Source organism: Mus musculus, chromosome 3 (assembly GCF_000001635.26).
Source record: "Mus musculus strain C57BL/6J chromosome 3, GRCm38.p6 C57BL/6J".
Taxonomy (NCBI): Eukaryota; Metazoa; Chordata; class Mammalia; order Rodentia; family Muridae; genus Mus; species Mus musculus.
The window spans coordinates 90,725,598-90,742,537 of record NC_000069.6 but is presented as its reverse complement, the minus strand read 5'-3'; the positions used below and the strand labels follow the sequence as shown (position 1 = coordinate 90,742,537).

Sequence of the window (16,940 nt, the reverse complement as noted above, 5' to 3'; positions counted from 1 at the left end):
ACAAAACTAGCCAGTATACCATGCTACTGGCAAAGACAACAATAACAACATGGCAAGAGTTGAGAGTTTACCACATGTCAGGCACTGGTTCTAACACATCACACAGAGTGATGCAGTCAATCCCACAACCTATGAGATGCATAATACTGTTATCATTAGTGGCAGATGTTTAGGGAAAAGCTAAGAAACAGACAGAGAGAAATGAATCAATCTATGGGGCCTGGGAAATAACTCGAAAGTTGCAACCCTCTAACAATCACTTACTCATTTTACTCAGATGGTATATGAAGGAATAATTTTCAAATAGCCTGAAATCATGAAACATGTCAACAATTTAGTCCTTTAGTTACATTTCATGTAGATCAGGGAAGGGCTTAGAGAAATGGAGACTGTAGAAGAGAGGAAAGAAGACTGACTCTACTTAAGGAAAGGTGGCAAACAATGGGAATCTTGCCTCTTGCTTCCCCAAGAACAGCAGCACTTCATCTGCACTAAGGGATCCTGGAGAGCTCCATCTCATCTTTCCAAAAGCGCAGTGTCTCCTTTTGGTTACTTGCCTCCTTAAACAGAGCAGAGTAGAGATCGAAACACATGAACCCGTCCTCAATATCCAACATGGAGGATCTGTGGTTGGCTGGACCCCTTGGAGAAAGAGTATCTGGGAGGCTCTAGCCTGGAGCCAGGTCCTCCTATTGAAGGAGACAATATGAAACCCCAAACTTGACCATGCTTCTCTGCCACTGAGAAATAGAGAGAACCCCTCCACTCTTTACACAAATGATCTAATACCAAAAGAAAAGCAAATGAAGGCCACTGACTGCTTTGAAAGGCAAAAAAAAATTAGCTCTAAAGTATGACAGCTTCAAATCAAGGAATTAGTTCAGTGTGTAGTCTTTGTGAAGCTTTAGGTTCAGTTCCCCAGCCTGCCCTCCCAAAAAAAAAAAATTAACAAGATGGGGGTGGGCAGAAAAGAGAGAGTACTTATATTTGTTTTTACTAAAATAAGAGAAACAAAAGCATATAAAATAAGATAAAACTTTATTTTATGAAAATTTTAACAAGACAATCTCTATACTATATTCCTTTTATTCATCTCTCCTCTTTTCCTCTTACTCTCCCATCCATTTTTCAGAACAACACAGAGTAAGATAAGGCTTCATGTGCTTACAACAAATTATGAAGGTAGGGAGGGTTTCAGAGACCAGCAAGACTCATTCAGGAGACCACAGTACTAGGCAGCAAGTGTTGTCAGTCTGCCTTGCCCTTGGAAGAACATATGGTCCTGGCACTCAGGGTGCTCTATGGATACAATGGCACAGGACTTCAGAGACATGGCATGTGTTATGGACACATAAGTCACCACAGCTCTGAGCCTCCAACCAAGAAGTACCAGTGCCAAGAATAATGGCAGGATGGGAAACTGGACAGCAAGGTTTCCACAGAGGGGTGATGGCAAACCTTTGGAAAAGGACTGGGGCCTTTAACTTGTTCCTCCATTTCTCCAACAAACATCTATAATATCTAGAAACATTTAAACACAGATCAGGAGCTGACACAGGCTACCTAGTGGGAAAGAAAATTCTGCGGCTGTTCTGGAAAACTCATAATCTAGAAGAGGACCTGGATGTCTGCAAGGGGGCATCCACATATGCACAAGTGGATGTGTGAGCAGAGGAGGTGAGGGCACTCTCCCTGGGCTACGGATGAGAGCTGGGAACTACCAGACAGGCCATAGGTACCAGACAGGCCATAGGTACCAGACAGGCCATAGGTACCAGACAGGGGGGCAGATAACTAGGGAATAAGGTATGACAAGAATCAGACCATTACCTGGCCTGGTTGAGCAGACAAGTACCTAGGAGAGAAGAGCCTTGGCTCAGGCTCAAGGGACTATAAGTGCAAAACTTGGGGGAAACTGGTAAATGTCACCAAGAGAGGACAAGGTCATCCCAATCTAGGAAATGAACAAGGTAAAGTTTTTGAAATGAGAGGACAGATATACTAATCCAAGGTGAAAGGTAAAGACAGACACCCAGCAGGAGGAAGAGCATCCTCAGATAGGGATAGGGCTTCCCTCAGTGCTTGAAATGGGGCCACGTCTTGATAATGTTGTACAGTGCCTGCCCAGGGGACAGAGTGTTGGACACATCACTGTGGCCCATTAGCAGGTAGTTGGGGGTCAGGTACCCCTTGACCACAGCACACCGGATCAAGTCCTGGGCTGCCTCCAGTGCAGCTGCATTGGGTGGGGAACCTGCAAAACACAGCCAAACCACTGATTGTAAGATCCCAAGGTGCCCAGAGCATGACAGATTATGTTCCAAAACCCACCCAGCCTACCACTAAAATAGCATATTTGATATTTGGCAGCCATTCTATAGACAGACAGAACAGCAGATCAAGATTTTACATGTCTTGGTCTCAAAGTCTTCCTGACTCTAAATTCCTGGAAATATAAATACAGTTCTGACTAACTCTAAATGTTTTCCTACAGTGAAAGTTTGTCCTGATAGTTCTCTATTAGAACTACTTCAGTAACCTAAGGACTGTGTGGCAATGCCTAGAGATATACTTGATTGACAAAAGTGGGAGAAGAGTGGGAGAAGAAAGAACACTTTTATTGTTGAGTTGGGGGAATGGCCATACCAACCAAACGTCAAAGTACAGATCTGTGACAATGAGTTGTCTCACCCAGAATGTCAGCAGCAGCAAGCTTTACAGGCCTTCCCAACAAAGCCAATACTCAGCCTCTCCTCACATGCCCTTAGCCTCCATGTAGGGCTCATCTTCAAACCAACCAGAAATGTGTAGCAATAACAGTACCTCACCTTTCCAGAAACTCAAAACAACAACACCGTAGCTCTAGTCAGAAGCTCTGAGTAAATGAATACTTTCAGTGCAGTCAAGGCAAATGCCTAAATTCTGCTTTGCTGTATAAGGCTAACATGATCTAGAATTGTTACCATGAGAACCAAAATAGGATAGTTACAACGGGGAACTGGAATTACTCACAACATTTTTCTTTGCTTTACCCATTCATTGTAGCAGAAAGAGGGGGGAGGGAGGGGAGGAAGAAAAGAGAGAGGGAGGGAGGAATGAGGGAGGGAGGGAGGGAGGGAGGGAGGGAGGGAGGGAGAGGGAGGGAGGGAGGGAGGGACGGACGGAAAAGGATAAAAAGAGGGAGGAAAGACAGTGAGAGAGAGAGAGAGACTAAGTTTTGTCTGTGTGTGAAAAAAGTAACTACAGAATACCTACTCTCTGGGATCTGAGGGTCACTTTCAACCACACTCATCTTAGATAAGTGTAAATACAGAGCTTCAGCATATGATGCTTTAAACAACGTCTGAGACTGATATCTTTCCAGTCCAAATCAAACACTCGCCTCAAACATCACACAAGGATCGCAACTACCCAAATCCTCCACTTACCTGTGAAGGTGCCCATGAAGGTGATACTCAAAGAGATGTCATTGTAGCTATCAGTTTTGGAACCTTGGTTATTCCAGCCCACTCCTTCATAAACACCACCATCCTGGCCCACGAGGAAGCTGAAGAAGCACAGGAGAGATGGAGATTAGCATGAAAGAGAGACACTCAGGGACTGACACTTGCCTTCATCAGTTCACTCAATTTTTTTTCTTTTTTTTTTTTTTACACAACTAAGCACCAAGTTTCAGAACCAGTAAGAGCGTCATTGTGAGTGGTATGCTAGTGAAAATGTCTGGAAGAATGGGGCTCTAGAGGGACCCAGAATTAAAACATTGGCTGATCTCTGCAGGAGTAAATTGCCACAGTAGCTAACCAGTACCCCCAGAGCTCGTATCTCTAGCTGCATATGTAGCAGAAGATGGCCTAGTTGGCCATCATTGGGAAGAGAGGCCCCTTGATCTTGTAAACTTTATATGCCCCAGTACAGGGGAACGCCAGGGCCAAGAAGCGGGAGTGGTTGGATAAGGAAGCAGGGCGGGGAGAGGGTATAGGGAACTTTCGGGATAGCATTTGAAATGTATATAAAGAAAATATCTAATAAAAATTCTTAAACACACACACACATATACATTCAATCTCTACTGTAAGAAAATATTGATCTATCTGTAAAATAAATACATTCTCAGTTTGAAAAAAAAGAACATAAATGACTTACCAACTGACTCCCTGATTTCCCAAATGTCTAATTATCATTGCCCATAAAGTTGAACCTGGCAATCCCTTTTCCTTCTCCAGTCACCCTCTTCCCCAGAAGTCCACTGTGTAATGGTCTACTCACCCTCTTGTCTGTCACATCCATTCTGTGTCTCAGCCTTTTCAAGTTTGTGCTCCTTGGAGTGCTCCCTTGCACCTTTTCCTTCTTACTCTACATACTTGCTCAGAACCAACCTATCCATTTCCTTGACTTCTTCCCTATCCATGAAAGTGCACAACTCACATTTGGAGCCACCTCCCACCTTCTCTGGGTAGCATTGGAGAGAAAATCACCACCTACTGGCTCCAAACCTAGACCTCAGCCGACTTGATTCATTCACTTGCCAGCCAAGGCTTGTCACCAGTGTCTCCCAGACACTCTGACATAGTCTTATTCCATAGTCACTAGTCACTCACTTTCATGAACTCTTAAGTGCCTCCACTTCTCCCTGTGACATCTGTACCCTCTTAGCTCTATAAACATCTTGCCTTGTCTGTATTGTCACAAATCTTAAACTCTCATTACCCTCACCATTTTGTTCCCAAAGAATCATCCAAGTTGCCTTTCTCAAATACAAATCATGTAAAATCTTGCTCTTAGTCCTTTGTGCAGAATCTAAACTCCCAATTGAAGATTCATCATTCTTCAGGACATGGATCTTTGCCTCCCAGCCTCACCTCTCACCACACCCAATGTTGGCATTTATGTGATCATAATCAATCTTTCAGATCCTCAAAGACACTATTCTCACCCTGGAATCCAGGCCTTCAACTGTATTTGAAGCACTCTTGCTGCTTCCACCTCTGATTTGTTCCCACTCCCTCCTTGGGTCCCAGTTAATGAGTTTCTCCTCTGAGGAGTGAGTCCCTCACTCCTCTTCCTGCCTTCCTGCTTGTCTTTCATGTGCTCTTCATAATAGCACTTAATTTACCTTGTTGAGACTAGCGTTGTTTCTCCCTCACTGAAGTCTGAACATCAGGAGGGTAAGAGCCACCTATGCTTCCTGCCCCAGAGCACAGCCTAATGCTGTAATGAATGAGAGTGTTTCCTGAGTTCAGACCCTTTCAAGAATGGCGGTAGGACACGATATAAACCTGGAGACAAGAAAACAGTAACTAGAGCCTAAGTAGGAAAGGAAAGCCTTTGTCCTTAGTTGAAAAAAAAAGAATTCTAAGTTCATATTTAATATTCATATCTCCATTGCAATTTGAAAGAACAACATCAGATTACCCTGGATGGCAAGACCTACTAATCATTTGGTAAATCCTGATACACAATTGGAGATAATATTTTCTCCCATCTTCAAAGTGCTTTACTAAAGATCAGTCATCTTAGAAGAATATATCAAGTAACAAATGCAACTGAGGCACGCACATTGCACTCAAGTGCCTGGTGGGAACAGTCAAGACTAAAATACAGCTACAGAAGCTAATCCCCAGACAGTGAATGTCCCCAGAGAGTGGCTCTTCTATTAACACACACAAACACACCATATGAGTTAGCAGTGCCTTGTCCTTAGGCTTCAAGTTTAGTTTGTTTGTAATGGGAAATGAGCTGAGATGTTCCTGTGTCTTAGCTGCAAGCTCTGGATACATCCTCCAGTGGTTTTGACTCTTTAGTCAAACACTTTGTTTTCTATGTTACAGTTTTGAGTTACTGTCTTTTAGTTACTGTCTTTTAATGCAGGTTTTCTTTTTTAAGATTTATTTATATGAGTACACTGTAACTGTCTTCAGACACACCAGAAGAGTGCATCTTATTCCATCACAGACAGTTGTGAGCCACCATGTAGTTGCTGGGAATTGAACTCAGGACCTCCGGGGCAGCAGTTGGTGCACTTAACCACAGAGCCATGTCTCCAGCCCCCAGTGTATGTGTTCTTAACCAACAAAACCCAATCATAGAATTTTTATATTCATTTAGAATACATACACTAGCAATATTTTGCTGAAAGGACCCTGATATAGCTGCCTCTTGTGAAACTATTCCGGGGCCTAGCAAACACATAAGTGGATGCTTACAGTCAGCTACGGGATAGATCACAGGGCCCCCAATGGAGGAGCTAGAAAAAGTACCCAAGGAGCTAAAGGGATCTGCAACCATATAGGTGGAACAACATTATGAACTAACCAGTACCCCCTGAGCTTGTGTCTCTACCTGCATATGTATCAGAAGATGGCCTATTCGGCCATCACTGGAAAGAGAGGCCCATTGGTCTGCAAACTTTATATGCCTCAGTACAGAGGAACGCCAGGGCCAAGAAGTGGGAGTGGGTGGGTAGGGGAGTGGGTGGGGAGATGGGGAACTTTCGGGATAGCATTTGAAATTTGAAATGTATATAAAGAAAATCTAATAAAAAATGGAAAAAATAAAAAACAAAAAGCTATCATAAAAGAGTTCAAAAAAAGAATACATTATGTGAAAAGGAAGGAAGGGAGGGAAGGAAGAGAGTAGGAGGAGAAAAGGAAAGTGGGAGAAGAGAAAGACAGACAAATAGACGGACACAGAGATAGGATAAGGGAAGGAATCTGGGGAGAGGGAAAATGTCCTCCCATTAGGTAACACATTCTTTATTATAGAATCACCTATAGAATTATAGGTCGGTCTCTCATATAGTCAGTAATCCATTAAAATCATCTGCCTTTCCCACCTGTTGAAAGAACCTGATTCTCCCACTGAAGGAAAAAAGACCCTGTTTTGGGGATGGCTTACTTATACCCAATGTCACATGCATTTAGCCTGTTCATGAAGAACGACTGGAGATCTCGGACCAGCAGGCGGCACTCATCAGGCTGACTGCATGTTCTCCCAGCAGTATGAAGAATGATGGCATACTTCGCAGGGAGAGTCATTCTGGAGCAGTGGGAGTCTCTCGCGCCCCAAACAGACCGTGGAACTATGTGGGGACAAGCTGCTGTAGGATAAAACAAAACAAAAAAAAAAAAAAAAAAAACAACAACAAAGCATAGAGGATTCATTTTACCACCCCATGCCAACCACATGACTACTGAGGGCAGCTGTAATCCTCTGCTTCTTGAGATTTGTTTGCCAAACCACCCTCAAACTTCTTCCCAATCCTGGCTGTGTTACTCTGGACTATACTAATCCAAGCAGCAAACATAGAAGCTTTATTATGGAAGTATGTTTGATAGACATTTAAAAGCCATAAGATTCTGCTTGTATAAAGCAATCCTAAATATGGAGAGATGACAGCAGTCTCAAGGAAGTGCTCAAACTGATTCATGGTTCATGACGATAAGGACAAGTTTCTTCAAACTTTATTAAGCCTAAGAAAAGGCCAATAATTCATACCAGTTTTATCTCAAATGCTTCAGGAAGTCCCTGACACACTGGCCATGTTCACTAGGCCTCTCCTGTTCCTCCTCTCTCTCTCTCTCTCTCTCTCTCTCTCTCTCTCTCTCTCTCTCTCTCTCTCTGTGTGTGTGTGTGTGTGTGTGTGTGTGTGTGTGTGTGTCTGTGTGTCTGTGTGTCTGTGTGTCTGTGTGTCTGTGTGTCTGTGTGTCTGTGTGTCTGTGTGTCTGTGTGTGCGTGTGCACAGTGAGGAATGCTGAGACTAGCTGAGACATGCTCCAACTTGCACCCAGACTGAGGTGGGCTTTTTGTTTTGTTTTGTTTTGTTTTGTTTTGTTTTGTTTTGTTTTGTTTTTAAGAAGACTTACTTATTTATTTTATGCATGTGAATACACTGTCACTCTCTTCAGACATCAAATTCCATTACAGATGGTGTAAACCACCATGTGGTTGCTGGGAATTGAACTCAGGACCTCTGGAAGAGCAGTTAGTGCTCTTAACTGCTGAGCCATCTCTCCAGCCCAATAGATCTTTTTTTTCAATTTTTATTAGATATTTTCTTCATTTACATTTCAAATGTTATCCCAAAAGTCCCCTATACCCCCCTGCCCTGCTCTCCAACCCACCCACTCCTGCTTCCTGGCCCTGGCATTCCCCTGTACTGGGGCATATGATCTTCCCAAGACCAAGGGCCTCTCCTCCCATTGATGGCCAACTAGGCCATCCTCTGCTACATATGCAACTAGAGACACAGTTCTGTGGGGTACTGGTTAGTTCATATTGTTGATCCTCCTATAGGGTTGCTGACCCCTTTATCTCCTTGGGTACTTTCTCTAGCTCCTTCATTAGGGGCCCTGTGTTCCATCCAATAGATGACCCAGACACTATTACATATGCCAGCAAGATTTTTCTGACAGGATCCTGATATAGCTGTCTCTTGTGAGGCTATGTCAGTGCCTGGCAAATACAGAAGTGGACGCTCACAGAGGTGGGCTTTTGGTGATGGGATCCCTCATAAGTAACCCCTTGCCCATGCTCCTGTAATTAACCCCAAAACACTCATTGGTTCAAAGAGAGAGGGGGGAGGGAGGGAGGGAGGGAGGGAGGGAGGGAGGGAGGGAGGAAGGAAGGAAGGAAGGAAGGAAGGAAGGAAGGAAGGAAGGAAGGAAGGAAGGAAGGAAGGAAGGAAGGAAGTTGGGTTTGGGTTTGGGCTGGAGGCATGGCTCAGTGACTAAGAGTGCTTGTGGCTCTTGCAGAGGGCCTGGGTTTGACTTCTAGTGTTCACATGACAGCTCACAATCATCTGTAATTCCAATTCCAGGGAATCTGATGCCATCCTCTGATAGTCGTGGGCACTGGTTTTAAACATGGCATTAATGTATATGTGTGTAGGCAAAACTCTCCTACACAAAAACAAACAAATGAATCTAATAACTCATGGGTTTTAATGCTGTCACTGCTTGTTAACCCAAAACAGCATCTAGCTTGTCTAAATTTTTTAGTTCCTCCTTTAATGTCAGAGTGACAATGTCAAGTTTCTGTTATTTTCTCTATTTGTAAATGTGCAGTTGTGAAAAAGAACTGTGCAGTAACGCACTCAGTCCTTTTCTATGCCTATTTTCTTCCCTAACAGTTTTGACCATATAACAACACACTGAGTCTTTTACCTGTTCAATTTGTTCCTTATCTTTCTCTCCCCTCTGCACTGAAGCTCTGTGACTCAACGGTTTTTGTGCTTTGTTCCTTAGATATAAGTTTTGCTGAGGAAGCAAGTGTGGAGTGACTGCAGAAAGATTGTTCCCATAACACCACTCATTCTGATGGGGTGCTGTCACCACAGCTAATGCAGAAAGAGGTAGCCTGAGAGGTTCCTCTCAAGGTTTGCCAGCACCAGTATTTTAGAAAGCTAGGTAACTACATGGCTCCTAGGAGGGATGTAAGAAAGCCTAAAGAGTCACTCCTGGGTCTCACCTTTCTTCTGTTTCCCCTTCTGTGGAGGGACCAGGCAGTCTTCACTTTTCGCAAGCAATGGCTGGATGTACTTGGATGACAAGTGTCCCTTCTTCACAGCATAGGAAATCAGGCCCTTCATGGCTGACAGAGCAACAGGGCTGGGACTATGGCCTGGAAGAGAGTGGTTTATAGATATCCCAGTCTGGCCTATTGTCAGGGAACAGTGGAAAGAAACCAGGGACAAACTATACAACTGCTAGAGGAAACCATGGGGACAGGTCAGAGAGGTGCTCATCAAGGACCTGCTATAGCTGGGCTCTGGGTGGCTCAGGTTGAAGCCCTCCCCAAAGATGTTCCACGACCTACATGACCATACCCTCCATCCACAGGAGACCTTTAAGGTAGCTATGCCCAGTAAGCTCCCTGCTCACACCAGCACCTCCCATCATTTTTCTTAGCACAAAGCTCTGACTCAGGTACTATTAGCAAACTCCTTGCTCATGAAGAACAGCATGGGATCTAAAAAGTACATGCTTCAAATCCCAAACCAACCAATAAATCTATAAACTGAACAGGCATCCTGGACCCAGTGGTTCTGTGGGACCCACCCACTTATTGGAAATGAGAAGTTCAGGCTTATGTTCTGACTTCTTCCCCATGGTGTGTTACTTTGGGTTGTCTGCTTCTCTGAAACTTGGGCTGCACACTGTAGTAATAAGAATAATGGAATCTACCTGGACTGTCCCAAAGTGTACTGAGTATAAAACAAGAAACTACAGAAATCAGCTAACAAACTCACTGACCTGCTGCTGGGACTGTGTTAGGACTAAGGGGGCAAGAGGTTGGAATTAACAGACTTGGAAGAAAATGAAAGACTGTCATTAGAGGCTGGGATGTCCCAGAACACAACACAAAACAAAACACATTCCATGGGTGGCAGGCACTCCACTTTGTGCTTTTTTTCTTTCATTTTGTTTTGCTTGGATTTTTTTCTATGAGAGAGAGAGAGAGGGAGGGAGGGAGGGAGAGAGAGAGAGAGAGAGAGAGAGAGAGAGAGAGAGAGAGAGAGAGAGAGAGAGAGAGAACATGAAATGGGGAAATCTGGGAAGAGTTGGGGATGGGGAAAGCATGGTCAAAATATATTATACAAGAAAATTAATACAATTAATTGTCAACATGAGCCGATCTAGGAGACAACCCTACAGATACATATCCTGAATGAGTTCTTTGAGGTGGATGACACACCCTAACTTCAGACAGCACCATTCCATGGATGGAATCCTGGACTGAACATAGGAAGAATGGGTGAGCCCCAGTGTCATCCTATTTCTAACAGTGGATGCAATGCCACCAACCACTTTTGAGCTCCTGATATGATGTCTCTCCAATTGTGATGAGGTATCCCCTCAAACTGTGAGCTAAAATAAACCCTTCTTTTTTTTTCCTTAAGTTGGTTTCATCTGGTGTTTAGTTACAGCAACAAGAAAAATACCTAATTGGAAGCATCAAGGTGTTTTTCTTGTTTTAATGGATAGAAAATCTGAGTGAGAAACAGAGAGCCATCTGGCCTGCAGCTACAGACCTGTCGGTCCTGGAAAAAAAGGTGCAATGGCCACTAACACAGAGTTATAACACACAAACCACAGATCTACCTGAAGAAGAACAGAGCAAGAACCTAGCAGACAGAAGCCCAGTGCAAAGAGCAAGAGGGACTCGCCTAGTGAAGCCTGGGAGTTCAAGGAAAAAAATGTGGCAGAGCATATATACCAGAGGTGCAGCTTGGTCTTTATGTGGGTCCCCAGCAACTAGAGTGACTGTCCCTGACTTTGTTGCCTGCCTGTAGATCCTGCTCCCCTAACTGAGCTGTCATCTCTGGCCTCAGTGACAAAGAATGTACCCAGTCCTGCAGTGACTTAAGGTGCCAGGGTAAGTTGGTTCCCCAGGGAGACCTCCCCCTTCTCAGAGGTGAATGGGAGGGGAGGGGGAGAAAAGCCATGTGGACAGGGACTGTGAGGAAGAGGGACTGCAATTGGAATGTGAATAAATTAATTAATGGGGAATAAAAGAAATGTGGCAGAGACATAGAAGAAAGGCAGAGCAGAAGGAAGAACATCACATGGTGCATTCTAGAAACCAAGGGAGAAAAACATGCCAGGAAAAACAGAGAGGGTAGCAGGCCATCAAGTCAGAGCAGCAGAAATCTCTTGGAAGAACTGTCAGCTGAGGTGCCATTACCTTCTTGGGTACCAAAGAAGGCAACACCTAAGGAGATGTTCTTGTAGCCCTGGTCGTGAGAGCCTTGGACATTCCAACCAACACCTTCATATACTCTGCCATCATCCCCAACCAGGAAACTGTGGGCAGGGAAACGCAAGTTACTGACTGGAACTGGTACACATCCCTGACAAAGAAAACCACCTACTTAGGCTGAGAAGGGAGAAGAACTCAGGGCAGCTTCACAAAAAGTATCGACATGGATTTCTCTGAGACAATAGAAAGATCAAGTTATGTACTCTCATCCTTAACATTGAAAAGGACACACACACATCTCATACTTCCCATACCCAAGTTATATATAAATCATCCTAAATATTGAGAAGAAAGAGGCGACCCTGTTCATCTGCAGAAACTACAGTTAATCTAGCCATACAATATTTGTCTCCATGGATTCCATACATCCTTCAAAATGGCTCTCCTACCTCCCACTGAAGGCATACTGTCCACAAGATCTCCACATAGGCTACTCATTTGTTTTCTCCCTGCTAGGTAACATCCTACATAAACACACCATGTGAGACATGGACATAGTGGCAGGCAGTGTGTTTGAGGAGTGGTCACAGAAGCCACAGAGATGAGGCAAGGAGAAAAAACACCAAAGAGAGAAATCCAATACCGTATATGCCTGAACTAGCTTGAGAAAGGACACCCAGACCTGATGGTGACTGGCAGTCACCCACCATTTCCTGCTGAAGAACTGTGTATATACACGTTAGAACCATCACTCAGAAAGCCTGGACTGGTGAAGTTAACCACTAATTCCTGTCCTCCATGGATCATTAACTCCTCTAAACTACAGACGCCTTAAGGAGAGCACGGTGTTCCAAAACACCCATGGAAGGAGTTACAGAGACGGAGTTTGGAGCTGAGATGAAAGGATGGACCATGTAGAGACTGCCATAGCCAGGGATCCACCCCATAATCAGCATCCAAACGCTGACACCATTGCATACACTAGCAAGATTTTATTGAAAGGACGCAGATGTAGCTGTCTCTTGTGAGACTATGCCGGGGCCCAGCAAACACAGAAGTGGATGCTCACAGTCAGCTAATGGATGGATCATAGGGCTCCCAATGGAGGAGCTAGAGAAAGTAGCCAAGGAGCTAAAGGGATCTGCAACCCTATAGGTGGAACAACATTATGAGCTAACCAGTACCCCGGAGCTCTTGACTCTAGCTGCATATATATCAAAAGATGGCCTAGTCGGCCATCACTGGAAAGAGAGGCCCATTGGACTTGCAAACTTTATATGCCCCAGTACAGGGGAATACCAGGGCCAAAAAGGGGGAGTGGGTGGGCAGGGGAGTGGGGGTGGGTGGATATGGGGGACTTTTGGTATAGCATTGGAAATGTAAATGAGTTAAATACCTAATAAAAAATGGAAAAAAAAAAAAAAAAAAAAAGGAGAGCACGGTGTAGGAAAGCAGAGATGCTGTGGACACTTGAGACCAGAAGCCATTAGCAAGCTTCAGACTGTTGACAACTGGCCAAAGTCAGGTAAGAGTCTCCTAGACAGGCTGCTGGGGACATAGGTGGGATGATTTCCCCAGTGAGATCAGAGCCCATACCTGTAGTGTGATGAGAATACCTTGGGTGGAGACAGGATGAGCTAGTTTAGAATAGATGACTGTACCCATGTATGACACTGAGGAAATCAAACAACCTCCCTACCTTGGGGAAAGAGTGACTCTTGTTCTGCCCTACTCAAACTGGTGGATGATGGAGGCACTTAGGTATAAGGAAGAATTCTGTAAACTGTGATGTGTCAGGTAAACCAAGATTTTCCAGAGGCATTCGAAGAAGCAGTTATATCTTGATTTTCATCCTGCATCTCAGAGGTAAGAACCTCACAGAAAAGTTTGAAGACTTTGAATACTGCATTCATTACAAAACCTATAGAACCACAACCAAGAAAGCAAGAAAAACGGGTGAAAGACAAGAACCTTAGCAGAACAGCTCTGAGCACATGACTGGCCCAGCCACGTACTTGTAAGCCACATCACACCAGCTGTTGTGGATGTGGTAGGCCTGTAGTTCCCGAAGCTTCTGGCTACAGACAGTTTTGTTGTGGCACTCTAGTCCAGGGATATGGTGTATGACAAGGACATCCACTGGCCTGCTCAGCTTAGAGCTGCAACCAATTGCTTCTGCCCCCCATTCCTCACGAGAAACCATAGTGAAGACATCTGTGGGGAGAGCATGGCATGTCAATTAGTGCATCCTACATTTGCTGCCTGAGCTGCATGTTGTCTGACCCGTGCTGGTGAAAATGCTCCAGGAGAGGTATCAGCAGATGGCCATACTTTCCTGCTCATGCATACACCTGGCAGATTCTCACCCCCAATGTAGCTGAACTGGCCAGGGAGTCTGGACATTTTGCTCTTCCATCTTAGGAATCCCCATCATAAGTGCATCCCCATTAGGAAGCATGCCCATGCCATTCACTTGTCCCCATCCAGCCCTCTAGCCTGATTTTGCATTCATTGACAATTTCCTCTGTGACTTCTACTCTCCTTAAGGAGTCACACCTCCTCCTCTATCTAGGAGATCTCACCAGGTAGGGTCTTCATCTACCCTTCACTCTCTGACCTGCGGAACACAGAGATTGGCTCTCTACCCTGTATAAGTGTTCCTTCCATTTTGATATCATTCCCTTATATCCCAAGAGCATAAAAAAGGTAATTGAGCTGCTGGCCAGAGCCCCTCTACAATTCAATGCTATTCAACCTGTCCCAGTTGGCTGTGCAAATTTGCAATGCATTTCAGGCCACATAAGAAACCCCAGCAGATCCCCAAGTCTCCTCACCATCACGGCCTAGTATGCCTTTCTCAAAGAGTTGGGATATGTTGCCAAACAGTTGCTGCAGCCCTTCTGACACCTGATCAGTTTGTGGATTTTCCCAGGAGGAAACACCTGCAAAAAGAATGTTTCTGTTTTCATCTGTCTTCAAAGAGTTCCAAAACCCTTTGATAATAATGGGAATAACAGTGCTCTGGGCAGAAATAGCTGCTCCCTCTACTACCTTTCTCCCTCCCTGAGTCCCCAAGCCTCCCCCAAGAAGCCCCTATGGGTTAACCAGGAAACCCCCCTAACAGATGGTGGCATTGTTTTCTCTAATACTGTCTTCAGATAATTCCCTAAGGATCATAGTTCATTACTGTAGGTAGGGAATTAGGCATATTACAATTAACAATTACAATTGTTGCAATTGTACAATTACAAGACATATATAAACATACAATTGGCAAAAATAACTGGGAAATATATTCAAGCACCTCAAAACCACAATGTTCTCATCTGTGTACATTTTCTGTATCTGATGCAAAAGGAAGAAATAGTTAAAATGGCCTTTCATGAATCAGGCCATTTCTTGCTCTGTGCTAGGGTATTGGTCAAACCCATGCTCCTACATGGACTGTGAGGGATGTCAGTGGACACTGGTTTACATTATTGCTCCAAAGGAACCTTGTTTTGTTGACAAGCACAAATATAAATTTATGGAAATGCTACCTGGCATAATATTAATACAGGTGTAACTATTGCTCCCACTGATTGGTTCTTACTGCCAAGTGCTAAGTCAGTCATGTGTGTTACCTCACTTAATCCTCAAATTTAAGAGGAAAGTAACCTTTTCCCAATCTTGATAGAGAACTTAAGATTTAAAGAATTTAATTTAAAGAATTTGACCGCTTATTGAAAACTATTTCTTGGAATAAGGCAAAGAGCTAGCCCCAGGTCTATAGACTCCACAACGCTCTTCTTACATGCCAGGGAAGAGCATGTTTTTGGTCCAGAGCAGGAGAAAACTTACCCTGTGCCAGAAGAACCAAGATAGAGAAGACAAGAAGCCAGGACAGCATCCTCAGGTGGCCCCAGGACACCTACACGGGGAATGATAAGCAACCCTAGGAGAGACACTGACAATTAACATGACTGTGCCAGCTGCCAATGACATGCCACCTGACTGTGTGTAACCCTGTCTATCTACTGCCTTGCTGTGGGCCTTCTAAGGCCCGGCACCTGGCTAAGGCTCCTCTGGGTGCCCTGTACACAGCTGGTGCCCAACATCCTAGTACAGACTCCTAGCTACTCTATTTTACTGGTGCCGTGTGTGTGTGTGTGTGTGTGTGTGTGTGTGTGTGTGTGTGCATGTGTGTGTTATGTAGATACTCACACATTAAGTCTTAAATAATCCTCACTCAAAATCTGTATATACAGGAACAAAATACAAGAATGGTCCAACTAAGAAATCCAAACTCACTTGGAAGGGTCTAATGCAGACATTCTTTTTCTAGATAGGAATAAGACTGGGTGAGGTAAGCAGGATGTCGGAGTTGAGAGAGAACAGACCTGGTTCTTGGGCAAAGCTCACCTGATCTATCTTAAAACTGGCTTAGTAGAGTCTAGTTCCTTCTGGAGATAATTTTTAAAAGATCACACTCAAACAGGAAAAGCTGAAACTGGGGAATGGCTCAGTTGCTAAAGTGTTTAACAAGAGAGAATGATATAGTTCAAAATCACACACACACACACACACACACACACACCAGTGGGGGGGAGGGGAGGAAGAAGGAGATGGAGGGAGGACTCTGACATACACTATACACACACCACCATGCTCTCATACAAAACAGAATTACCTGGGGATGCTGTTCTATTCCAGCCAGCAGATCAAAGGACAACCAGCTCACCACTCACTTTCTGGTAGTTCCTGCCTTCTGCCTTGGTTTCCAGGTCTCTTACCTCCTCTAGCAGGTGTCTCCTTCTGCTCTCCCTGCCTAAAGAAGGCACCCTCTCACTAGGAATGGAGTACTCTGGCTCCAAATTCCTCAAAAGAAGACATGAGGGAGCCCAAAAAAAGATGGAGGACAGAGGTCTGAGACTAGGATTCAACGCACTTCAGAGCACCAAAAGGAACTCAGGTAAGACCAGACAAATTGAGAGCTCAGGGACCCGCCCTGTGAATAAGCTTGGGTTCCTCCTCCCCGGGAAAGGGCACAATTGCCACATCCTCTCTCACCTCCTTCTTCAGCTCAGTCTTCAGTAAGCCCTGCTGACCTGGGACCTAAATGTCTGGTGGCTGTTACTGGCATCAGTGAACTTCTTGCCAACAGAGATCTACTCTCAAATCTGAAGGCCATTGATTTAGGTCATTTATCAGTAACTACTCCAAATGCCTTTCTACCAAGGTCATGAGGTGTGATGGAAGGAAAG

At 44.4% G+C, this 16,940-nt stretch overlaps 1 protein-coding gene across 3 annotated transcripts; it reads right to left on the bottom strand.

Moving 5' to 3' along the window:
• Window positions 1-1,020: 1,020 nt before the first annotated feature.
• Pglyrp4 (peptidoglycan recognition protein 4) lies at window positions 1,021-15,632 on the bottom strand. Of its 3 annotated transcripts, none has more exons than NM_001165968.1 (8): window positions 15,538-15,632; window positions 14,532-14,639; window positions 13,713-13,911; window positions 11,683-11,801; window positions 9,466-9,618; window positions 6,895-7,096; window positions 3,429-3,547; window positions 1,021-2,254 (listed from the first exon to the last, which is right to left on the bottom strand). In NM_001165968.1, exons 1-8 carry the CDS (start codon window positions 15,584-15,586, stop codon window positions 2,076-2,078), a joined length of 1,128 nt encoding a protein of 375 aa, NP_001159440.1. In that variant the 5' UTR covers window positions 15,587-15,632; the 3' UTR covers window positions 1,021-2,075. The 3 variants fall into 3 exon arrangements, with proteins under 3 accessions (NP_001159440.1, NP_997146.2, XP_017175121.1); NM_207263.2 differs by having other exon boundaries at window positions 6,895-7,093; XM_017319632.1 differs by lacking the exon at window positions 15,538-15,632 and adding an exon at window positions 15,125-15,128 and having other exon boundaries at window positions 1,029-2,254.
• Between the last annotated feature and the right edge of the window lie 1,308 nt (window positions 15,633-16,940).